The sequence below is a fragment of the Echiichthys vipera genome (assembly GCF_963691815.1).
Source record: "Echiichthys vipera genome assembly, chromosome: 19".
Taxonomy (NCBI): Eukaryota; Metazoa; Chordata; class Actinopteri; order Perciformes; family Trachinidae; genus Echiichthys; species Echiichthys vipera.
In genome coordinates this window covers 13,879,533-13,906,708 of record NC_139844.1, presented here as the reverse complement: position 1 = coordinate 13,906,708, position 27,176 = coordinate 13,879,533, and the positions used below count along the sequence as shown (strand labels likewise).

Genomic DNA, 27,176 nt, shown 5'->3' with positions numbered 1-27,176 from the left:
TGGCCTGCTAACATTTGCTTATTAGCACAACAATGACTACCACAGCCAAGGTTGATGTTAATTTCTTAATACGTTTGCAGGCACGTGCCGATAAAGCAAAGTTTAGGACAAAAAGTTGTTACAATTCATCTGCCTCAGTACTGTAAATAGATATGTACTTTCAGTTCTTATGTTATTACTTGTCTGGTGCAATGAGAGTTACATTTTTTTTTTACATAAATCTATACTTTTGTTTTCCTTCCTGTAACTCTGGCTTTACATTTGTTGGCTGCTCTTCTGTCGACCTCCAGGGGTTTTCAGAAAAAGCTGAAATAAAAAACTAAGTCAACATCCTGCTCTCACAAGGACTTCCTGCCCGAGAGAGAGACTGTGTGTGTGTGTGTGTGTGTGTGTGTGTGTGTGTGTGTGTGTGTGTGTGCGTGTGTGTGTGTGTGTGTGTGTGTGTGTGTGTGTGCGCGTGCGTACGTGCGTGTTTGTGTTTGTTTCTATCAGCAGTGATGATCCAAAGGAAAATGTAAGCAGACAGTCAGGCACTCTGCCTTGAAAGACAGCAATGAAAGGCTTATAATAAAAAGAAAATAAAGGCAGAGGGTGCTTGTAAATTTAAAAAAAAGGAGGAAAGACGTTGTGGGCTGTTCAAAAGGGTGAGGACATTGACCCATCTCACGTCCCACATCTCTCTATCATTTGAATTTAATTTCATGGACGTACATCCACATGACAAGATCTCACTTTCTCTCCCGTTATTGCCCCATGCCATGTCTGCTACCGAGCTGATCTTTTAAAATTGTGGTAATAGTAATGCAATGAAGACAGCACCAGGCACACTGATGACAGAAAAGTAATTTGATATCATATCACAGTGCAAGCATTTTGATGAGTTTTCATCATGTGTTTACACCAAATGCAAAGTCATTTTCCGCTCACCACGATTACACACAAAGTCACTCCAAAGACAAATAACAGAATGCCACGAATGATTTAAATACATTAAATAGAGTATATCAGCGTTGCTGAATCAGAAACTGAGGAAACAATTATTGTAGCCATCTGTGGGCTGTGACATTCACCAAGCTGTGTGCACCTCCGGAAGATGACGGATTGTGAACCAAGACACGATTGAGTTGATTAAATAGGTGGAAAGAAACTGAGGAACTGTATATTTTTCTCAATCCTGCCCATGTGCCTTACACATCAAGCTTCTGCTCATTATTGCAACTTCAGGAAATTAAAGAACCAAATGTCCAAATGTCCTTTTCAAGATGGCCACAGACAAAGTAGAGGGAGAATGTGGGCTCAGAGAGAGAGAGAGAGAGAGAGAGTGTGTGTGTGTGTGTGTGTGTGTGTGTGTGTGTGTGTGTGTGTGTGTGTGTGTGTGTGTGTGTGTGTGTGTGTGTGTGTGTGTGTGTGTGTGTGTGTGTGTGTGTGTGTGTGTGTATGTGTGTGTGTGTGTGTGTGTGTGTGTTTGTGTATGGTTGATATTTGGAAACGCTGTCCTCTTCCAGACGGTCATGAAGTCAGACTAAACAGGAAAACCACAAAGTTATAGACAGTTAATCCCCTACTTAAGCAGACACACAAACACAAACACACACACACACACACACACACACACACACACACACACACACACACACACACACACACAATGTCAATGAAGTGACAATGTCTGTTAGAGGTTACCATGATCACTGTGCTCCAGACTGTGGGGTTTTTAAGTCTAAACTGTCTCCCAGGAGGCCCACTGGGTCTCTCTGCACTAAATTTGCCAGCAAAGAATATAGGCTAAAATACCTTATACGTCCTTCTATAGTGCAGAAACATGGGAGTTTTATTTTTTAAAGTACCACACATTGATTAATGCATTCCTTGCACTTTGGGTGTTGCATTTTTGTTTTTTTAAAGTTGGGAGAATGTGACACTATTCTCAAGAGTCTTTACCAGCTCTGGATATGGAGTATTGTTCACATCCCCAAAGCAATTTAAGTCAAAAAGCAACTGGACTTGGTTATTTGTCTTGGAAGATGTTTCACCTCTCATCCAAGAGGCTTCATCAGTTCATGTACGCATCTGTGACCAGGCTGGGACTGGTCCAACTAACTAACTGGTGTAGAGATGTTGTGCTTCACGTGCCAACGACCGTCGTTAGAGTGACTTGGAGCACAAAGGGTTCCAGGGACATCATGGTTCATCATCACTGATTGTCTTCCTAGACAAATAACCAAGTCCAGTTGCTTTTGACTGAAATTGCTTTAGGGATAACGATGACCTGGACAAATGAGAACATTCAGAGGAGTATTGTTAAGCCATTGAGAAAACATTTGACAGGAATGCCGTGCGTAGTTAATGGAGTCTGATTGGACAATCACTGTTTGAGGGAGGTGTTTATGCTTGATTGCTAATTCGAACAATTTTATTACTCTTACCCCTTTGTGAATTCTATAAAAAAAAAAAGTAACATACTGGTGACAGGTCAGACCGCTATACAAGTCCAGGTATTGGAACATCTCTAAGTTTAAACAGCTTATACTATCTGCTTTATCTATCTATATCTAAAGTTCAGACTCTGTCACATTCAGGTCTATTAACCATAAGCATGTGCGAACAGTATCGTGTACGTTAGAATCAAAATTCAGTGAATTAAAAACCACACTACATAAAAACTTAAACGTAATGGTAAAACGATAAATGGACTACATATAGAGCCTTTCTAGTCTTCTGACTACTCAAGGCGCTTTCACACTACTTGTCACATTCACCCATTCACACAGACATCTACACTGATGGCAGTGGACATCTACATACCATCTTATCTAATTTAACTATTCACACCATATTCACACACCCATGCGCATCACAGGAAGCAATCCAGGGTTCAGTGTCTTGTCTTCCAAGGACACTTTGACATGCGGAGCGGAGGAGCCGGGGATCAAACCGCAGAGCTCTCCAATGGAAGATGACCCACTCTACCTCTGAGCCACAGCCACCCGGTGAATTGTAAATAAATACAGGGAAGACAGAGGCAGAGAGAGGGAATGTTTATGCGTAATAACTCCTCAATAAGTGGTTCAAGTGATTTAGCTGAGCTCAGATCCGCCAGCAGTAAATCTATCCTGCAATGGACCAACTGCACTCTTTCTTTCTCTCTCTCTCTCTCTCTCTCTCTCTCTCTCACACACACACACACACACACACACACACACACACACACACACACACACACGCACACACACACACACACACACAGTCCATACCTGATGAGGCAGTGATGAGGACTTTGTTAAATCATCCACAAGCACCTCAGAGACAGTGTGTAAGAGTGTGTGGTTGTGTATGATTTAACTACAGTAAGAACTCATCTGTGCTAGCCTTGGTTAATACTTACAGTCCAGCCTGCAACCAAGCCCCCCCCACACACACACACACACACACAGACTGTCTAGGGGATATGGGGGATATGTTGGTGTTGGTAATGAAAACATGCCAGTGAGTAGATTTACAGGAGAGTACAACTTGACCCCTGGCCTCAGAGAGATTTATCACTGGTAGAGGATCTAATCTTCCCATCGCTACAATCACTGCATTCTGCTCTCAACCCTGCAACAATATAGAACAGAATGACAAACATGATTTTCTTGGAAAAATCATTTTAGACATTTATCTTTAGCTCAGCAATTGTTCCTCTCAACACTGCCAACTGCTCTTGCTTTAAGTCCACAGTTTTCCCTGGAGATAAAAGTCCTGGTTCAGCGAGTGCTCAGGCTTTAAGAGCATGTATGTTCTGTTCACGTAAAGCTGAAAAATGACACAACTTGACCTCACAGAAGCTTCCCCTGTGTATGAGAGCACAGCACCGATAAATACTGTACCCAACAGTGGCCACACAAGAGGTATTTACAGAAATGACTGTATAACTATACAGTGGCAGTTCACTTTAATGAACATGATTTAAAGACAGTTCACAGTTTTAGAAGTGGAAAAAAAATGTCTCTACAGATGGGTAATGGGTAATAGAGAGCCTGTCAAAAGAATATAACGCCTGTTGAATACTTTCTCGCTAAATTGCTGAAAACTGGCCAAAGAAACTTGGTTATGCTAACTGGATGTGAGACTCACTAATGAAAAAGGACACAGTGACATTGGCTCAACTACTGAATAGTTCATATTAGGGATGCTAACTTCAAACCAACCCTTGTTAACCAATCATTAACCCTTAACAGATAAGTTCACCCGTCCTGGAGGCTCGGACATACTGTATCTCCCTCCGTGGACAGCAATAGGCCTGTATTGTCTGTGTAGCCACGAGTGCATGCACTGTTATGGATTCCTGCAGCTAGTCTGCAGCTGATCATGGATGCGAAGCCTAAGGAGTCTCCACCGCATCCACCTGCAAAGTTGCCAGCTGTGTTTGCCGGACGAAAAGATTTTTATGAGCAAAAGGGTTTGTATCCGTACAAATGCTACAAAAGGGTTTGAGATGGGAACATTTGAATTAATCTGCAATCCGACAGTCTATCACAGTAAACTATAATGCATATGTAATGTCAGTATGCTTAAAGTAAGTAACATACAGTACTACACAGATTTTCTTTGGAAGTCTATTAAATATGAAATTGAGTATGTAGGTGTTGTGTTACTTTGTGCAGAATTAGGGTTCTGATCTCACTACAAAACAACTTCAAAATAATCACATGTTTTGTCATAATCTTGAAAGCTCCAGAACAGAGTTTGAGGTTTCAAGGTCAAGGATGAAAACTTGAAACCTTGACATTAATACGCAACCATATACCTTTACTGTAGATTATTGTATAAACATCTGAGCGCGTAAAAAGTAATATAGAATTTCGAGTGTTACCCTGATACTGTCAACCAATTAGTATGTTGAAGGTAACAAAGTTTAATATATGGAAAACATAAAAAAGATATCTCTTATGTTGGGAATTGATTTAAATGTTGTGTATCACTGTGTGATGACTACACGCCTTGCTATGTGCGTAGGACTTGTGTGTTTATGTATTCTATGCATGTGTTTTTGTAGATGTATATTGGAAGTTTTCAGGCCGATCTTGAGTGTGTTCTGTATTTGTCAGGTCAGGAAACAACATCATTCTCTAGATGCAGCCTGTAGGGTCACAAGGGATTGTTGGTAATTGGCTATCCAGATGGACGTGCATGAGCTTCCAGGAAGAAACAGTTACCAAGGAGATTGAAATCGAACACACAGGCTACAACGTTTAATATCGCTCATCTTTGTCTGGGCACCTTTCTTATTCTTGTACTTATTTTCCTTTTCTTTTTTCCTCATCGTTCATCGTCCCATGGCCTTCCTCCTCACCTCCCCTCTTTTCTCCATTCAGTTGACTTATGAATGACACAGAGAGAGTAGACGGGAAACAGTGTACTATTGGCAGAATAGTTAAGTGGGCGGGTCTATGGGGACCACTCAGCATGTACAAGTATGTACAAAAGGAACAGCCAGTTATCATGAGTAATATTCACCGTGCACACACAGAATTAATGTCAGTTGTTTTCTCTGGGGAATGTCTTCTTCCCAGTATTACAGAGAGACTGATGGTAGCTAGACTCGCTGCCATTAGTCTCTCTGTTCGTTAGCAGAGACGCAGTTTGCACAGTGCTGCTAAGATCTTAAGATTAGTTCCAACAGTTTTACAGTCTGTTGACAGCAGACACAGCCAGCAATCTGAAAGTCAACGTGGATAACATCATTACAGGCCAATAAAAATACTAAACAGATGTTTAGAGCTGGTTCCCTTACAGGATTTGTACATAAATCTACTGACTGAAAAAAGTGTGACCCGATGAGGCTGAGAGGATTTAACATTTGTGAAATAGTTATTTAATTCACTTTTATGTGAATCACTCCACACATAAGGGAAATGTAAAAAAAAAAAAAAAAAACAGATTTCAGAGGGCAGGACTGGTCATTTAAACATTGAAACATCTCTTAATATGTCACTGCTATAGAATTTGAATGAATGAATGAATGAAAGGTGCTTTGGTCTATTAAATCCAAAACTTCCAATTCCTTACAAATGTTCCCATGAAAGGAAGCGCTGAAATGAGCCCCCTGAACCCTTTACCCTAACTCTAACCCTAACCAGCAGCTCTTTTGCCCTCTCACAGAAGCCAGGGTCAACTACAGTTTAGTAAGAGGATCATTCAGAAAGTTCAATGTCACCTGACTTGCTTTGAATTGCTATTTCAACATTAAATGAAATAACATGAATGATGGCTGCCCTTCAGCAAATAACTGCAATGCAACAATTTAAATAAAATAAATTAATATTACTCTATTAATTAAAAATCCAAGTCTGCAGTAAAAAAGGTTAGATTCCTCCAAAGGGGTCAGGGGCAATATCTTAATTTATTATTGATGAGTACTCAATTCTGATTGGTCAGTCGTTGAACTGTTTTGTCTGTAAGACACACAATTGCTAAGGACGCACTTCATGTCTAAAATATATATATATATATATATATATATATATATATTTATATATATATATATATGGTAAGTCAACAGACCTTAACCGTAATGGAGCAAAAACGTTCAATCAGGTGCTGCGGTCATTTTAGAGCATGTGTCCACATAACTTTTTTTTTCTGGACGTCTGCTTTCAATTTTCTCAATGAGGAGGGAGCGTATGCAGACACCTAGAGAAAAGCAAGCACTTGTAGTTAAAAATCTCTGAACTTTTCAGAAAAGTGCCGGTGTCAGTACAGGCGCTACTTTTCAGGAAAAGACACACCGTTTCTCCAACATAGAGTATATACTTTATATTATTATAATAATAATAATAAATAATATGACAAAAGGACTGTATTTCGGTTGATTCCTTTATATATTTTTGCCTACATGTAACATATGTACATATTTTTATCTCTTAAATCACTCACTCAACCTCATAACCATGCACCACAAAAGTGGATAAAAAAGGGAATACGATTAAGAATGAAATGATTGAAATAGAAACGAGTTTTTCTGGAGTAACAAGGTTCTCACACACAGGATTAAATGATGGCTATGGATTTTGACAGAGCTGAACTACAGGTTGCTGACTCATCGTTTTTGACCAGCACTGATGACTACACTTCTACTATTAGCTGGCCCCGGGCTACTGATAACTGCTCTGGTACTGGAAATGTTCAGGTTGGATTGAGCGTAGCTGAATGGTGCGTTTGACAATATAGGACCCATTATGGTGTGTGTGAGAGCTTAATAGGCAGTATGTGTGTGTCTACTGTGCTTTATGAAAGTATTCAATCCTGCATGCTTATTAGTTTTGAAGATCTACATTTTTCAGCCTCTTCATAGCAACACAAATATAGATACTCTTGTCTCTACTTGTCTGTTCAGTGACTGTGTTCACATGAGGGATTAGTAAGAGAGAGACATAAAAGACGTAAAAGTAAGTGAGAGCGATAAGGAGATATAGTTGCAAAGAGAGAAATAGTGTGGATGAATGAACACAGCACTGTGCTGACTACAATGCCTTTACCCTCACAGAAGTTTAGATGTATGGTTCACAAAACTATCCGTTACACCAATGCTTAGATGTTCATTCTGTCCCTGTATGTGTGTGTAGATCGAGAAAGCCGTGTGTGTTGGAGTATATAGCATTCATTACAGTGGCGCTACAGACAAACTGCTCCCCAGATAGACATTGATTTTCACCCAATGGATCTCACTGTTAGCAAACCTAATAGCTTGGTTGGTAATGGGTAGTATGTTATGAATGAGCCCCTATGGGCAGGAGAATGGAGGAGATGAAAGGAGAGAAAAGGATATCGAAGAAAAAATGTAAGAGAATGTGAATAAACGAAGGAGCGATATGGGGATAAAAAAAAAGTGAAAGACTTGACAAAAAGGAGAGGAAAAAAAACACCTGAGGAGAAACCTAAAGGAGAAAAAACAGAATCTTTAAGGCTAAAAAGAAAGGTAATAAGAAAAGACGTGAATGGATTGTAAAATAAGGAAATAAGGCTACACTGAAAGGATTAGTCTATTACTCAATCAAAAGTAACTGGCAATTATTGTGATGACCAAATAATTACTTTTTAAGCAAAGTGCATTTACTTTTCCAGCCTCTCAAATGTGATGATTTGCTGTTTATCGTGTATGACCATGCAGTAAACTGAATATCTTTGGGTTTAGGTTTTACTATTTTCTGACATATTATAGACAAAATAACGGTTTCATTGAGAAAAATATCAATTGAAAATGACAATTAACATCAGTTACAGTCCTAAAAAAAAGAAACACAGAGCGATGAAACATAAAGTTGGAGGGTGAGATGATTGGATTAAGAAAAGAGAGAGGGATGAAAAAGAGAAGGCAGGGAAGTACTTGAAAAGGAAGAAGCGGTGCGCATAAGAATGAAATATATCAGAGGAGAAAACAGGGAGAAACGCAATAGATCAGATGCGAATTAAAAAGGGGAGCTGCTATTTACCATTACTGCTAATAGGTTTCAAAAGGAAGCAAGTCGTTAGCTAAATGGATAGGGCCTAAATTACACATTACCGTGTTAAAGGCTGATTCCGCTCATTATTGCAGCTCTGATTCCTCAATGCATCACCAGCTAGGGCTGTGAGCTGGCTACTAGTACACAGAGACCTGCTGTCTCAGCAAATATACACCCCCCCACATACCCCAGCAGAGAAGAATGAGGGAAAATGGCTGTAAGAAAAATCTCCTGGCCAGTCCTCTGTTCTGTTTCTGTTCTGAATCAATATGTAAATCACATCGGAAACAAACGGGGAACCTGGCTTTCCCATTAGGACACAGGTTTTTGAAACAACATGAGTTATTGTATCATGAAACGCTTTTCCATCATAGAAAACAAATGTGTACAGTGAACTGAACAGGTGTCCAGCATGTTAATGAAGTACAACAGTGTACCAAAAGGTATATGTGACAGAATAGAATAGATTAGAATCGACTGCTCCAAAAGTTCTCCTGCAGCATTACTTTCAGTAGAAGAACAGCTGTTGAGTCGATGACACACACCACAGGCATCTGTTGTGAATCAGATGGAATTTCTACATTATACACACTATATCATAGGCAGCATTAGCTCAGTCTGACTTGGCTTGGGAACCAGAGGGTCGCTGGTTCAAAAGTGAGACCAAAACATCGGTCAGTCGATATTGTCGGCCTATATTTGTGTTTTTTACGTGTAACGCATCGGCCGATGTGGGCTGCTGCGTGTGCTGATAGTTTTTTCCCTGCATTATTCACAGAAAGGCGTCCACAGGCAGCTCCATGTTGCTGGAGACGCCTTTTTTAAGTTCAATAAATGTTCCTTTTTTTTTAAATTGAGACTATTAACATTTGTTATCATTATTGTGTAATTTTTATGATGTAAATTGAAGGAGCAAAAGTAGTATCAGCTCCAAATATTGGAACATCAGCAGTCCGTATCGGTCATCGGCTAAGGCTGATGAAAAAAAATCGGCATCGTTTTTAAAAATTCTACATCGGTTGATTCCTACACTGAACCCCAAACTGCAAGGAGCACCCTTTAATGGGCAGCCCCAATCTGAAATATCTCCATTTGATGCATGTGTATAAGGTACTGTTTCTATGTGTGTGTGTGTGTGTGTGTGTGTGTGTGTGTGTGTGTGTGTGTGTGTGTGTGTGTGTGTGTGTGTGTGTGTGTGTGTGTGTGTGTGTGTGTGTGTGTGTGTGTGTGTGTGTGTGCGTGTGTGCGTGTGTGTGTGTGTCTGTAATATGTAAAATAAAAGAGCAAAAATATGATTTCCCCTTAGGGATTAATAAAAGTATGTCTTCTTCTTATAGTAAAAAAATTAATCACACACCTACAGAGAGAAAGGAAATGTTATTAAATGAGTTTGTCTTTGAGTGTGTGGGTAATTCTTCAAACAGACGTGGTTGTGACCCTGAGAACCATTCAAGCCAATTTTATTTATACCGCCCAATATCACAAATCTGCCTCGAGGGTCTTTCAGTCCATAACAAGCAGCAGCGGAACAGCAAAAAACACATGCTTTAGGCTGTACCTGGTAAATACATGTCACTGTATGTGTGCTCATTACAGTGACACTTTTGAAAAAAGCTTACAAAACAAACTTAGCAACACAGAGCTAATTTCAAAGTGTGCATGAACTTTGGACACTGATTAAATGACGCCATCACACCCTCCCCCAAAATATGCTTATACTGTTGGTCAAGGATCTCCAGCAGTTAAATTGTGATTAAGTGTTGCAATAAAGAATTTTATTACCTTTCCCCTAATTAACCTACTTGCATTTTATTTGATACCTTTCTACATTTCCCAGGATGCATTTGCCTGGATTATAGACTTGTGTTATTCAGCTGTCTGATATGCAGCAGCCTGCCAATAATTTTATGTAGGCCACCTGGAAATTAACTCCACCACGTTTCAACAATAACTTCAAAAGTTTGTTGAATGTGATTTCCAGACTGACTCTGTTCGACACAGGCTTATGTTATACATGAAAAAGTGTTTTAAGAGTTTTAACACATGAATGTAACTTGAACAAAGTAAATTGCCTTTGCTAATTTATCTTGAATTTACTTGAACACATTTAAAAATCTATAATGGAGTAGTCTAGCTCACTGTACAGTTATGCGAACGTCAGGCCCCTTCCGCTATCTCCATTATCTGGTTTTGCAAGGGCACCATCTACGCAGCGCTGCACAAGACGTTTTCTCCCTTATTCCAAAATGATGAGCCGGTGTACCAAGAACATACTTCTGTGCTAAGTAGATTAACAATGGAGTGACATGTACTTTTGAACAAGTGGGCTACAACTGTAAAGGTTAGAAGCTTTATGGCATTGTAACAATGGCTCAAAAAGCTAACTCACTTCTGCGTTTTTAGAACAAGAAACTCTAATTGTACGTACGAGAGCATAAGGACAGAACCCCAAAGAGAAATCCAACTTCCTTACATTACATTAACAGCTTCTAAAATTGTTCTCTATATGAATGAAAAAGATTGCTGCACTTTCTGTGATGGATTTCTTACTGTTTGGCTCCAAGACCCAAAAGGAAGTGACACCAAAACGTGGCGTTCAAGGGTAATAAACACGGTAGAAAAATGTTGATGTTTTTTTTATCATACTTCATTGTAGTTGCTAAAATAATTGGATGTATTCTAGAAAAGACATTTGCATCTAAAATCTGAATGAATTGTGAATTAAGTTACCATAACCCAAACCATAACCCCACCTGAGGGATATTCTTCTGGTTGGAAAAAACACAACTACACTTGGCTTCTTAACAAAAAAACAATGAAAAAGAATCTCAAGGCCGATCAGAGCCAAACCCCTACATCTCAAACTAACAGAAGTCTTTGTTAACAGGGTCCAAGCAAGCAGAGGACAACGAGCTGGTTGAGTTGCTGGAGCAAAGCAGTGGGCTCCTTTAGGAATAAATGTGCTGATGGACCACCCACCTCCCACCCACTGACAGAACAAGCCTTGGGCTTGGCTGAATGCTTAGGTCGGCTTTCCTCTGAGGGGCCAAACAAGGTCAGCAGAAGACACAAGTCTCACAGATATTAAAAACTGGATTATTCAAGATTTGATGGACAGGACTTTAAAAAGAAATCCAAATATTTTGCTATTTTTTAGAGAGGGGCATTTGCTATTCTTTTAGGGTTCTAAAAGATAAAAAATAAAGGGGGTTAGCATTTCTGAATCAGAATCATATTCCTGGCCATATCATTGCCCTTTCAAAATATTTATGTAGACCAATAAAAAAAGTAATAACTAAATGGTTAAATGAAGGTCATAACATTTGACAAAATAGTAAAATAATCAGAACATGGCAGAGATTTTTGCTTGCCAGTGGTCTTCTAAATTCATCAATAGGGACCTGATGTTTGTTCCACACTTAAAAATGGCATAAAGAAATATAATGCACTAGAAAAGGGAGAGAATTCAGACACAAACCACGTGTCTTGCTCATGGACTCCTCAGTGGAGTAAATGATTTGAGATTTGAAGCTGTGTTTTTTGGTTCAATCAAGACAATAAATCCACCTATAATTATTTCAGCCAAACCGATACTACAGTGATATACTGTATAGCCATTGCTGTTAATCAACCGAAGGTACTTAAGAAAAAATGAAACATGCAATCTCTCTGCAGTGATGCTGGCAGCTGGTGGGACACTCAGCCCCAAGATGAATCATTCCTCAAAGCTTCATCAAATTGAGTTTATCTCAGTTTTGGCATTTTAGTGTTTGTCTTTGGAGTAAATACTTTGCTCTATAAAAGGTCAACCATTATGTCTATGTGTTATTTAAGCACCAAACACCTGACAACCTACGTACATATCTGCCAACCTTGTTTTACCCTCAACAGGAAATTTCATTGTAGAATAAGTCACTCCACACCAGCCTCGGCGAATCACAGACCAATGCCGCAAATTCCCGGGTGTCACTGGTCTATTATTGCAGGGCTCCAAAGGCTCTGTGGCCCCTCTCCGTCCACACACACAGACACGCACGCACACACACACACACACACGCCACTTTTCACATATTTCATCTTCTGTCAGATGTGAACATTTGCTCTGCATTAGGCTCTCTGTGGGATTGGCTTGGACCAGAATAATGGAAATACAAAAAATATAATGGAAATGTGAAAGAACAGAATACGTCCCCCTCTCTCGCTCTCTGCACACACACACATAGAGAGAGAGCAAGACACACAGAAACACACACACACACACACACACACACACACACACACACACACACACACACACACACACACAATATTGATGAGAAAAGCAACTGGAATAATGGAAAAGCAAAAATGTATACACAACACATAGCTTTTTCTTCCTCATTCACTCTACTTCTGCCTGCCTTTGTTTTCACTCTCTGTCACACAAACACACACACACACACACACACACACACACACACACACACACACACACACAGAGGTGTGTATAAATGTTAAATCCATAGCTAACCAGGCCATTCTAATAGACTCTTATTCCTCTGATGCTTTATCAGCTCAATCACACAAACATTCAGCCCCAAAATAATGGCCTTTCTGTTTGCTGCCTCTTTCTGTGTGTGTGTGTGTGAGTGAGTGCTTCTATCAAGGAGCGGAGCTGCAAACAGTATGTGTGCACTGCATACAGATCTGTCAGTAAAGCCAGAAATGGCAATTGTTGGGTTTGGAGGTCCTAGACTTTCTTTCATTCATTCATTTATACACCTGTCAGTTAAGCCTGTATGCATTTGATTTTAATTAAAATGTTACAAATGTGCAAAAACTACAGACTGCCCGGTATTGAGTGAAAAAAACACCAGTTTCAAAGGTGAAAGGGTAATCAACTTAGTTTAGTTTGACCAATAAGAACCTCAAGCATTTGAGTTTAAGTGGTAATTTGAAGGTCAACTACTTGTGTCTATGTGTTGGCAGTTTTGTAGGATGTGGCTGCCTTCTAACCAGTGTTGAGGTAAAAAAAATTGGATTCTACATTCAACTTCCAGTTGTGCCTGACAAAGACTCTATAGGCTCCAGAACCCTCTAACCCAGAAAAGGTTTGCATCGAAAATGGCTCTAGTGCTGCCTCTTGAACTACAGTATATCTACTCTCCTATATACGTCTGAAGCCATGTTTTGACCACAGATGTCACGTGAGTGTCACATTTGCATGCCGAAAGTGTTCATCCCACACTGAACTGTCTGAACTGACTGGTCTGCGAATTTCAATGCGTCCAGTAGGAGGGCAGACAATAAAACATGTGAAATTCAGTAAAAATACAGTGTAAGTAACTTTTTTTTTTCATGAATTAACATTACTGCTCCTCAGTGTTTCCATGTCTTGCCTCTCAGCTGCTGGGAGAGTCTGAGTGATTAAACTGGAGTGTGCTGTTCTCTGGCGTTGCCTCCAGCCGAGTACGCTCTGCTTCGCTCCAGGTTGCAAAATGTAAATAAATATATTTATTCAGCCTTTTTATTGGACATCAACCTTGCGTTTACACGCGTATTGTGGAAAAAAGAACTTCAAGCATAAACAACCGCTTCAAGTCACGTTTACGCCCGTAAGATGCAGCTGGGATGCAACCATGGTGGAGCTGGTGCAGACAGCTGAATTAATTAAAATCTGTTGCTTGAAACGTGTGAGTGAAAAATGTTTCTGAGACGCCTGTGGTCTAGACATAGGGTAAAACTTTGGTACAAACTGTCAAAAGCCTGCAGCTCAATTATAACTGGCGAAACCCTTTCTCTATATGTATGGCTAGCTACTCCGACTTGGACCACACACCAGACTGAGGTCACTATAACATAAGGTATTGGACGGTGACCCTGACAGGTCAAAGTTCATGAATGTGAGAGGTTGGAGGTTGCTTTAATACTGAAGGCCATGACACAAAATCATCACAGCTGGACACGCAAAACATTCAAATGCATCATCCAACAATGTCTTTCTTACACACACACACACATTCTGAAAAGCATGTTGTGACCATGTGTTGAACAAGCATATCGTGGGCGAGATAATTGGTCATTTCAAGCAGCCACTAAACCAGCCGGAATCAATCTATACCCGACTTCAGAGAAACAGCAGTTGAGCAAGAAGCTTCAGCTCAGACATTCTGACCACAGAGGCCCACAGCAAACTTGCCAACAAAAGTGTAAAAAAAAGATCAGCTTTTGAAAGAAACATGATCCACATAGCAGTTTGATGTTGGTGGGAGAGTGCTACAGCAGCTTTGCTGTCGATTTTGAGGGAGTGCTTTAAATTTTTCTGTAAAAAGCTTTCAGGTTTTTCAATTGTTCTTCAGCAAGAAGAAGTAAATTGTACTAAATTACCTGTTTCTCCAGGTCTTTTCGATCCAGATTAGGTTTAATAAAGTGAGCTAGTAGCTTTGAATATTGGTAAGGACTCTATTGTGAAGCCACAAAAAAAGTCAACGGATCAAAAATTTTGTACAGGACATAGACTGCATATAAAGATGAAAAGCTTGACGGCTCCCCAAAAGTGAAACCAAGGCATTTCAATCACCCCCTGGTGGCTGGCTGCAGTATAGGTCATAAGTGGAACAAACTTGGACATGGAACAAACCGAGGTCAAAGATAAATTTTCCCTAAAGATTGTTTCTGTCAATGAAGGTAGTTTTTATCACCCTGAAGTTGAAGTGTTCATTTTTCTGATAAGTTTTGTTTTAATTGGTTATTTGAAGCTATGAAAACAGGGTGAAACATCATGATTGACAGCTGTGATCGACATGCGATTGGTGAGTTTTATGGACGAGACTTTAATGAGACTATAGCCCGATGCATAATGTGCAGTCTCTGGCTCTAATATATATATATATTCTATATATAATATATATAATATGGTGCGCCCATATCCGGAAAATTTTGGCTTCACTTTTGTACAGTGGGAGGAAGAGGAGCCTTGTCATCCATGTTTTTACAGTCTATTGTACAGACAAAAAGCTAATCCTCTTAACATGTGTCGGCCAGGTGTGTTGCCTTGAATGAACTGCAGGGGAAGCCACTGTTGGAAGTAACAGAGATGGAGTTCATGAGTAGTAGCGCTTGGACCTGTTTATTCAAATGTAGGATTACTTACTGTAAACATATAGTGACTATGAGCCTGATTATCACATTATGCATCCAAAACCTGATCATCTCTGGTTCACATAAAAGGCGTTGGTACAGTCCACAGTTGTAGCTAAACATAATGAGATCTTAGAGGAAAAACAGCCTCAGACCAAAATCAACAAACTGAGAACTAGTTCCCAAGTTTAACTCAGAAAAAAAACATTCACAAACCAAACCCAACAAGCTAAAAAAAAAAAAATCCGAAATAGAGCTGGGGGGTATGTCTTGCTTTATGGCTGACTTTGAACTGCCTGTGTCAGACAGATTTCTCCTGTAAAAGACAGCTTGCTCTCGCTGTGGATAAACAGAGGTTTTGAACTGAAGTGATGTGAGCTGGAACAGAACAACAAGACCTCCAGAAACCAACGGCGAAGGAGTAACAAGACAAACAAACTGAAGCCAGACACTAAGCTCAGCTATGGCCACAGAGTCAGCCATACTCTGACGGTGAAAGATGGATAGCGGAGAGGAGGTGGAGGAGGAGATGAAGGGGAAAAATGTACAGAGGGATACAGGGAAGAGGGGGAAGGACATGAAATAGAGAAATAGCAAAGTGCTGAATGCTTTTGATAGGCAGAGTTGTACAAGAAGTCACTCATCAACCAAGATTAATACATCATCCCAATGTTATTTACTATTGTCTTTTTAAACAACTAAGACAAATATTCAGGTCCATACTAAAATAATGCACATATACATCAGTTTTGGACAACTACAGATGTTTCACCTTTTATTTTGATGATTTGATATTTCACATTAGTGCAGGATAGCTTATCAGTGTCAATAAAAACCAGAGAATGTCTGCAAAAGGAGTGAAATACAAGACAGGAAAGGAGAGGTGAAGGGAAAGGAGAAGAGAAGAGAAAAAGAGGGAGAGAAACATAACAAGAAGACAACCAGGAGGCCAAGGAATGAAAGGAGAGAAGAAAAGAAAGAACATAGGGGACAGGAAAGAAAGAAGTAGGCGAGAGGGGACCAAGTATTATGAGTAGCGGAGGAGGGGAAAGTGTCTGCAAGTGTGTGTGTGTGTGTGTGTGTGTGTGTGTGTGTGTGTGTGTGTGTGTGTGTGTGTGTGTGTGTGTGTGTGTGTGTGTGTCTGTGTGTGTGTCTGTGTGTGTGTGTAGGGGGGCTCATTATTGACACCATGTGTTACCACAGGAAGCTCCTTGGGAAAATATAAGCACCAAGAAAGATCAGAGAGCGAGACAGAGATGAGTGAACCACAGAAGAAGAAGAAACCGAGGTCATTCCAAAGTCTTTGCAGCTGCAGATGTGTGTTCATGTGTGTGTGTGTGTGTGTATGTGGGTAAGTAGCCTCTGCTTTAGCAGCTGTACATATGTATGTCAGACATGTAGTGTTTTAGCCACAAGGTCATAGTGTCAAATCCCATAGCAAACATGCACTCAGAACTTTCTGTCCATCGATCATAGACATGCACACATATTTCAAATGTTTCACTTAAAGCAATTATTAACTTTCTTGCATACCTCACAGCGATTCCCCTTCTAAGTCCCACCCTCCTACCACTGCCTGATCTCTGACATCCCCCCGACACGTGCGCTGAGAGAAATGCTGTCTTCGAGTGCAATGGGAAGTCCGAAGTTTCGGACCTCCAACCAGGCAAAGTGCACTGGAATGACTGTCAAAGCAGAATCTTCTACTATCTAATTCAGGGACGATACCTACCCCAAATTCGCTAGTAGGAGGTTCCACTGCACTTTGCCTTGTAGGAGGTCCGAAACTTCAGACTTCCCATGGCACTGTAACACACTGTAACTTTTATCAGAAATATATGAGAATTGAATATTGTTTTAACACCTGCTGGATGTCTTTTACATTTTAGTGTGCCATAAGCTTATTAGGAGCATTTTAAGATTAAAAAGGAAAGTGTAAAAATGCCAGTAAGGTAAGAATTGCTTTAATTGGATTGAGTACCTGAACGGATATTAAAGTTCTTCTGATTCAAAAGTTCTGAATAAAAGACTTGAAGCAAGTTAAATACTAAGTATAAAAATCTGATTAGCCTACTTGTATGAAGATAATGTTCTCTGAATTTTTTTACACAATTAATCAACAGTAAAAAAAAGCTGTTTAATTGGGGAGAGGCACATTTGCATGACGAAAAATTAACATTGTTTTTTACCTGTTTTCAGCACTATACGTTTTTAGACTAGGCGTCAGATTTAATATGGGTTTTGCAGTAAAACTCCAAGAAATAACCTACATTCTGCTCTTTACTATTCATGTTACCTAGCAAGCTAAAATGAAAATGCTGGAAAGCAATTTACGCACACAGCAGCAGAAGCCGTGTGTGCGGAAAAAAAAGGGATCTGCACTAGACTGGTGCTTCAGAGTGAAGGTGGGTCATTTTAATGTCATTTCCGCTCATGAACTTCCCCACTTAAATTTACAGCTTGAAGGACATGGACCATGACTTCACATGATACTCATTTTTATTTTGACGCCTCTTGTTTGAATTCCTTTCCATTATTTTTCATATATTACAAACACATGGGTTTATTTTTGAGAATGTAGCCTAAAATAAGGAATATTTATTCAAACTAAAGCTTGGAGTTGCACACCTAAAAAAGTTTCTCATCCAACCTATTGTACAATTTTTATGTTCTTTCCTACAAATCCATATCACAGCCTTGTTTATTTTTTTAGGCACAGTAAACAGTCTGGGTGCAGTAGCTTGCGCAAACACACATTCACACCCTGTACGAACTAGCATGCACACAAACTTACCAATTCATCAACTCATGGCCCGTTTCTTTGTGTGGCTAAGCCCACAGTAGAATGGAGCTGGGCAGAGCAGCTATTGTGTCTCTGGTAGAATTAACTATTGATTTTCTCCTCACCATTATCAGTGCTGTTCTGACAACAAAACAGCTAGGAAACACTCACACACATGGGCGTACACACACACATACATGCACAGCACTAGATTTTGTTCACTGAGAGATGTGCTTTGTGGGAAACAGCAGCACAGCCACACAGGGAAAAGCACAAGTCAAATATTAACACTCCAGTGTAATAAGCACAAACAAAATACGCAAACAATGATGCATGCAAATTATCAGAAGTGCAAAACAAACTGAACCAAATGTTTTCACACATGCATTAGGATAAACACTGTCCCAGGAAACATTACACTGTGTTCATGGATCACACATTTATGCATTGTTTGTCCAATCACAACGTAGCCTTTGTGAAACTCTGTAGACTTGTTCTTTTCCATTATTCCAGTCACTATTTGAGACATAATTATTACCTTTTTCTTCTGAGAAAAAGAGAAAGCCCCAACTTGTCCAACTACATTTTACTGACACAAAGTACCTTATGTGTCAAAAACATTTTCTACAATGTGCCATTGCAAAAATCTTCAATGTCCTTTCTGCTTAAAGCTACTCTTCCTGTTTTGTTTTGTGCCATAAAGATTTCCCACCAAAATTTTTGTGTAGTATAAATATATATTAGGTACTACGGGGACTTTAGGAGGTGCTTATCATTGTAATATATGTTTTTTGTTCACAGTATTTATACCAATGTCTCAAAATGAATGGGCCTATGGTGATATGATATATTCGACATGTAGCACTCCTGATACTTAGTTCAATTCCTAAAGAAATAGGTTATATTGTCAGTGTATACTTTGTTTTTAAGTCGGCAGGTATCACTTAGCTGCAAGCCAGCATCTGACCTACTTCTGCCCCACACTGTGACAAGTCGGGGAAAAAAAACAGATTTAAAATGTCAAAGTCAGTGCCACCGAATCCCTTCCTCTTTTTTCTTCTCCAGCTTTCGTGTCTTTCTTATTGACAGGAAGGATACAGCACCATTCCAACTTAGCACCTGGCTAATTTTAGCTCCCAGAGGATTCCTCTAAAGTACACAGACACACACACGAACACACACACATACACACACACACCTGTTGGTGTTCATGTGATCTGTGTCTTTGGCACAATGTCATTGATTAATTCTTGAAGCTAATGACAACTTCACATACACAGTCTGACGGTAAGCTACAAGCATACAAACGAGCATGTTGAGTGCTGTGATGAGAGTAATCGCATACATCAAATCTGCCAGAATAGGATGACTCTTAAAAGTGAAAGCAGCCACATGTTCACCAAGTGCCAGGTTCAGTTTAAAACTCATGAAGTTAAAAAAAACAACCAAAAAAAACAAGACAGACTTTCATGTCTGGTGGGAGGCCTGATGATTATGGTTAAATTAAATGTTAATTTTTCTAATTCAATCAAAGGTGTCACAGCAAAACACCACAGGTCCTCCACTATACTATTTCGTTTTCTTTTCATAATTAAAAACACTGCAAGTTCATAAACTCAATGTCCTTACAAGGTGCAGCCAACGGGTAAATCGCATTGATTTGGCTTACATTTCTTTTCCCACATACACCCATCTGGAGCAATTTGGAGTTCAGCATCAAGGACTTTTTGACCAACACTGGGTTTTTGAGGCCGATATTAATACGAAAATGTGGGAGTTTAAATAAGAAATAGGATGATATATCAGCAGACACAGCATAACTTATCTTTTTAAATTGTGGCCAAGGCTCGTGGTGGACTGATATGGATTTTTCAATGGCCCGAGGCCTATATTTAGAGAGCATGGCAGGGGGTAGCCAATATATAATGCCAATATTATTTGTTGATTTGACGTCATTGATCAAGGAAAAATGTGAAACATTATGGTGCAGAGGTCAAATTTATGCTACATTTTACTAGTAGAATTCTGAGGTTCTTGTATTTTACTTGAGTATTTCTAATGTATGCTACTTTATAAGTCTAGATCACTCCATTAATTTAACAACAGTAGTTGTGGAATACTTTGCAGCTCAACTCATTATATACAAAAGCTATGATGAACATTAATACAGTGCACTGCTAGGTTAATCTACCCAACAGTATATCATTTCAAATCAGCTCTACTTCTACCAGCTGCAACATAAAATGATGCTTACACATGAATGTGTAAGTAAATGTAATATAATACGTAAATAATAACAACCAACCATTTTTTCCTACATCCACATTTTACTTTTGATACTTTAAGTACATTTTTACTGCTACAACATTTTAAATGCAGGGCTTTCACATGTACTTATACTTGAGTAAAGGATCTGAATACTGTACATCTTCCACTCTGGACTCTGTAAATACCAAATAAGTGTGTTATATTTGTCTGTATTTAATCCAGCCCTATTTTAAAAAACAGCATGTGTATTCATAATCTGCATTCATCTGCATGTTTCAACAGTGTACATATAATTTTGCCATATAACCTGTTATTATAGGACAGAGGCAACTAGACTAAAGGCTTGTGTATCCTTTCAATCTTCCTGATTTCTTTCCTTCCCTCCTTCCCTTCCCTCACACATTGAATATTCACTGGATTTGGATCCCAGGCTGAGAAAGTCTTTCCCATGGTGTATTCCATCAAATCCATTCAGCTAAGCTCAGCTGCTTTCACATTAACATAGCAGACTGAGATCACCATATTTTAGAAACATTATGACATCGGGGTGAATTCACCTCATAAAAATGTTGATTTCTCTGAAGGGCAACCCACTTTGGATTCACATCGCATTTACAGCCATACCTCTGGTGATTTCACATCACATCACATCCAGCCTGGCTTGGTTAAAGCCACATTACCATAAACTTATAAACACATCTGTAGGTGCTCTGAGGAGACCTTTAATCTACAAATGAACTATTTGTTTTTCAAATTTAAGCATTGATTCTCCCAAGAGTGAAAATATTTTTAGGGTCAGGCTGCATCTTTGATTATGCCAAAGTATGATTAACATCAACAGGGAAATTAAACAGTTTTCTCACCCTTCCTCATCTTTTTTTAAAGATGCACTTTGAGGTTTGTGCAGGACAGCAATATTATGAATAAGTCACATGGATTTGCAAAATAAAAAATGTTGATTTCTCAGTTGGTTTACAATCCTCCACACCGGTGTCTCTAGTGAGTTAACTTCATATCAGGCTGGTAACATTCACATTAATACACACATAACCAACAAGTCAACTTCTCAGAACTTTTTTAAATGTCCCCCGGTGAACAGCCACACACTCTTGACATTTTACTTTCATTGATGTAGTTGTTTGGCTTTGCTCTAGTCTCATGCATCATACTTTCTGAGAGAAAGTCAAGAGTTCAAAACTTAAGTTGAAAGAAGAATCATATTGATGCAAAGTATGTAAAACAAGGTCTTCCCAGGATCAAAATAATTTGTATTGTCTGCTATGTTTTGTTTGTTTTCTGCTAATTACACTGGGACTTTTCTGGCCTTGTGATGATGCAGTAGACTTTATCATTTGACTTAACATTTATTGACTAATACTTGCATCAAACCAATATGAGGGACTGCATCTAACGGTCATCGTAACTTTCAAATGAAGTTGCCAATCAATCAGTCTATAAAATGTCAGAAAATAGTTTTGAAAATGGCAATCATATGTTTCTAGAACCTAAGATTACATTTTTAAATTACTTGACTAGCAGTCAGTATGTCAATTAACAGTGATATAAAACTGAGAAAAGCAACAAGTCCTCACATTTGGAGGCTTTAACCAACAAGTGTTCGGTGCTTACAGCCACTGAAGATGTAATTCCAAATCTCAAAGTATTTCTCTGAAACATAAGATTTCCTTCACTAAATGAGAACAATCAAAGCTCACAACCATCATCACATTAAGATTGAAATATCGATAGAATATGATTGGTGCACATAAATGCAGGGCATCATGTTTATTTCCAACTAAGCACTGACGACTTCAAACCAGTGAGAAAAGAGCGCAGAGAAAACAAAAATCCAGAAAATCTCTCATGTAAACTAACCCAAAAATGTTCCATTACTCGTAGTGGAAGATAATCGGAGAAATTGTTTGTAAAACAATAATTCAATTATCATAACTGTTGTCAGTTTCTTTTCTGTTGATTGCCTTCCCGATAAGTCAACTGCTACAGTATTTACCCAGTGAATCCATTCAATTCCACATTAAAGTCTAATAAAACACCTGCAGGGTAAACAGTATGGAGCCATCTACCTGCCCAAATTTGCTTTTCATTATCAACACACATGTTTCCCTCTGTCTCTTCAAACCAGCATCAAATACAGTTTTGATACTGAGGAAACAAAAGCTTCCATTTCCATTTAACTTCCCTTTGTTTGTGTACACTTCCTATCCCTCGCAATGCTGCTTCAACCTCATCCCCTCTCTCTCTCATGCCCTCTGAACCTTCCATCTACCTGTTTCACCCATCCTTTCTCTATCATTCACGTCTCCTCCAATGCCTGATAAGTCTTGAACGCACCCTCCTTCCTCTCTCCTCTCTGTCAGCCCTCCTCCTCCTCCTCCTCCTCCTCCTCCTCCTCTTCTCTTTCTGATTATATCCTGGTGTCTCTGAGCTCCGTCGTTGATAGAGAGCATGCCTGGCTGACACGCCTGGTAATGAGGCTCCTAATGCAGATGGCCTCTCCCGCCCTCTTCCACTCACTTTCTCTTGCTCGCTCGCTCACACGCACACACACACACATCTTGGTGGCAGCTTCCCTCCCTGCCTCTGCAGGAGGTCCAAACACTCCTGGGTTAAACAGTAGCTGGAGATGTTTTGGAGAGGATAAATAGAAAAAAGCATGACGAGCACTAAATTTGTCTCATCTTTCAAGTGACAGTCACCAACGCCAACCGCTCACTCTACAGACACACACACAAACAAACCCCACACACACTCATATGTTCAAACAGCTTACCAATCGTCTTAATTTATTCAAAGTATTTAGTTAAAATGCCCACTTTTACAGCATTTTTGGTAATAGGTCGGTCACTTTGACCGATAATAAGAATCTTTTTATGTCATTATTATATATTTTGACTCTAATCGTGCACCATGTTATATTGATTTTATCAGGGCTGTCAATCCCCATCTCTGCTGAGGGCATTGTTGCTCATTTTTCATTGTTGACTGTCACGGCAATTACACACAAAGCACATAATTAATCTTTCACAACCTCACAAATACACCAAGTAAAAGAGCAGCAGCTCTTCTCAAGTGCATTCCGTGCCTCGGTTTGATCTTTAAAGGGTTGGTTCACCTAAATTACAAAATCATACCCAAGTGGTATCAAAGCATGCAGATTGATATGGTTTCATTGGGCTGGATTTGAGGAATTAATCAAAGACTTCCGCCTGAACAGTAATGCAGTTAATGATATGAATTGTGTTTGTGGTGCTAAAAGCATACCATAATATATTATGAGTTCAACATCAATGGGTCTTTCCACACATTTATACATTAAATTTACTTTTAATTGCAATTGTAGCGGTGGCAACAGCAACAAAACAAGCATGGCTAAAAAAAAGGGAAATGTATTTTCATAACTTGTGTGATCGACCTTAAAGTCATGTTGTGATTGATTGCTTTCTATCTTGGGGGGTATTCAGAGGTCGCTCAGTTAACTCATAGAACACAGAAAATAGAAAGGCTACATACTTAAAACTGAAATGTCATTTACAGTCTGAACAGTTCCTTTATTTTATATATGTTCATATTTATATATATATATATATATATATATATATATATATATATATATATATATATATATATATAAGTTTATGTCATATATATTTTAGATGAACTTATATCATTCAGAAAGTGACATCTGGGCAAACTGAACAACATCCAGAACCAATATGTCTCACTGTCAAAGGTTAGTATACAGTAGCTAACTTATTTTACAATCTGAGGATTTTCACCAACAGCACTTACAGCAGCATGCAAACCATTGTGTGCAGTCTGCATTGTGAATGCACTGGAACGATGTGAAAAGCTGGAAAAAAACAAGCCTCCCTAAGGGATAAAGATATAATTTGCCGGACTAAATGACATAAAGTGCACATTGGGTAATGATGATAAACAGTAACTGCAAAAGGGCAATCCAAATGAGTAACATTTGTGTTGTATTAGTACATACCGTTCAGCTGTGTGAAAGGTCTGTCATGCTGATTTGATTTATGAGTCTAAAAATAACAACAACAAATCCAACTAAGACGTGTATTTCTCTGCCCTCTGGTGATTCATAATGTTTCTCAGTGTTTTTTGGTCAAATAAACATCATAAAATACAGACAACTAACTTACAAACATCTCTCTTGATCGTGTTTCTGTTGAGCGTTTATTTTTAAGTAGGATCAACACAGTTAGGCTTGTCATTGAAGGGGTCTCCACATGATTTGCCCCCTTCTGTTAACGCATGGGTTTCAAACATTTTTGGGCCAAGGACCCCTTCACTGAAAGAGAGATGAAGCAGGGACCCTCTACAAATATTGTATTAAATTGAGTTGCATATTAAATTGGGCCTAACAGCTAGGGCGGCCTAAAGCCTACACACAGCTTTTAAAGATGCGTACAATAATAAGATATTATAATGATCAGTATTAACATATTCATATATTTATACATCATATGTTAATGTTAAACATACATTTGGAAGACACATTGAATCCTTCAGCTAAATTATATCTGTGCATGGCTACCTTAGTGGCTACCTTAGCTATAAGCCACTGAACCTATCATCAAGGTTGTGTAAATGTATTTATTTACTTTTTCACAAATGCATCTTTGCAAACAACACGTTGCATTCAAGTTAATGTATATTTTTAGACATATTATAGAAAAAAAGACTTGGAAAGATTATGAAACCCTCATTAATGAGGGTCTGGAGGCTCTCCTGTGGTCAGACATGACACTAAGGCAACGCAAAGGCGCATCTATCCGCCGACTGATGAGCTTATTAAGACAAATGAGCCCTGAGTGAGTGACACGGAGCTCATTTGAGTGTTGTCCCGCCGAAAATTGCCCTCGCGGTGCCGAGTATTGGTGTATCGACCCGGCAGTCTTATCTATCAGTCTCTCGGGGACTCACCTCTCTGCTGGGCATGGCAGTATTGCCATAGCAACGCGGCCAGTAGCACGAGCCGGAGTCGCTTCATTTCGTCCTTTTTCGAAGTTTTGATATCGTACCCCGCGCGAGGAGTTCGTCCTCTCGCGCAGCTCTTTGTTGCGTTTAATGTCAGGGGGGAAGTTTCAGAGAAGTTGACCCAAACTCACTCTCTCACTCTCTCTCTCTCTCTCTCTCTCTCTCTCTCTGTCTCTCTCTCTCTCTCTCTCTGTCTCTCTCTCTCTCTCTCTCTCTCTCTCTCTCTTTCTTTTTTCTCTCTCTCTATATCTCCTTCTTTTCCTATCCCTCTCCTTCTCTTCAGGGTTAAAGTTGAGGAATAAGGCTATAGAAATATGTGCAAAACTTGTTATAGACTTGTAAACATAAACACGTGTCCAATTTTTATTCCTGTTGCAGTTTATGTGAATGATATCAGCTGACAGGAAGTTAACAAGGACCAAGGTTTGCCTGACTGATTGCAAGACTGTTGCCTAGCAATGGATTACCATTGAAAAGGTCTATAGAAAGATAAAAAACAGATAGATAGATAGATAGATAGATAGATAGATAGATAGATAGATGTAGGCTACTTAAAGTGACAATTGCACAGTTAATCTATAGCAGTGTGTCATCATTTCCCCCCTTATCATGTGTTTGTATGTACCATATTGTTCAAGTATAGGCTACTATTAGGGTAACTTTTTCTGTCAAATACATTGAAATGGAAAAGAATAGTTATGAAATATAATGGAGTAAGTAGAATACTATTTTAAAACACATTTAAACATTGAGGTACCTAAGAACTGGATTTAAAGGATTGAGTTCATGTAGTCTTCTCAGTTTCTTTCCATTACGGCTGACAGTTAGCATGGTTAAATCATCAAATGCTTTACATCCTTGGGCTTTGGGGAGGATATGACAACCCTCTTTGTTCACTGAGCTTCTAAGCAGTATTGTAAGTAAATCAACTTTTAACAGCTGGTTAAAAAAATATATTTTAATGTAAAACTGTCTGAGCGTGAGGCAGGTGGTAGAACATTGAATACATAAAGGGTTTTAAACTGTCGGCTATATCATTGTGCTGCAGAACTGGAGCAGTTATGGAAATAAAAGCTTCACATGCTACAAAGCAAATGAAATGTTGCATCAGCACTTCAGCTTCCATGAACAAAGAGCAAAGAAGAGAAAAGAAAAGAGTTGAAAATAACAAAATGGAGCACAGAATAGTTCAGGAGTGAGAAGTTGGAGAGAAGTTTTGGTCCAGTTGTGTCCATTGAGTTACACAACTGTTCTGTGGCTCCTCCTGCTGCCCTGCACAACTCACCACAGTCTGGGGCAAAACTGTAGCCATCTAGGTACGAACAGGTATAGAAGCTCAGCCAAATGAGACATGGGATAAGGGAAAGAAATTGCAGTATTTCATCCTTAGAACTGTGTTTGAAACTTCCAAAAGAGTTGAATGAAACTAGTGAAAGTTACATTACATCAGTTCTGAAAACAGAATAGCCTGTAGGTAATACTATACTTTATAATACACAGAT

At 39.2% G+C, this 27,176-nt stretch overlaps 1 protein-coding gene across 1 annotated transcript in view; it reads right to left on the bottom strand.

Annotated features, from left to right (window-relative positions):
* Positions 1-25,747, bottom strand: part of lama2 (laminin, alpha 2) — a 191,723-nt gene extending 165,976 nt beyond the window's left edge. The window contains exon 1 of the mRNA XM_083934459.1: positions 25,621-25,747. Within this exon, the coding sequence (XP_083790585.1) occupies positions 25,621-25,687 (67 nt within the window). The 5' untranslated portion in view covers positions 25,688-25,747. The remainder of the gene's footprint in view (positions 1-25,620) is intronic.
* Between the last annotated feature and the right edge of the window lie 1,429 nt (positions 25,748-27,176).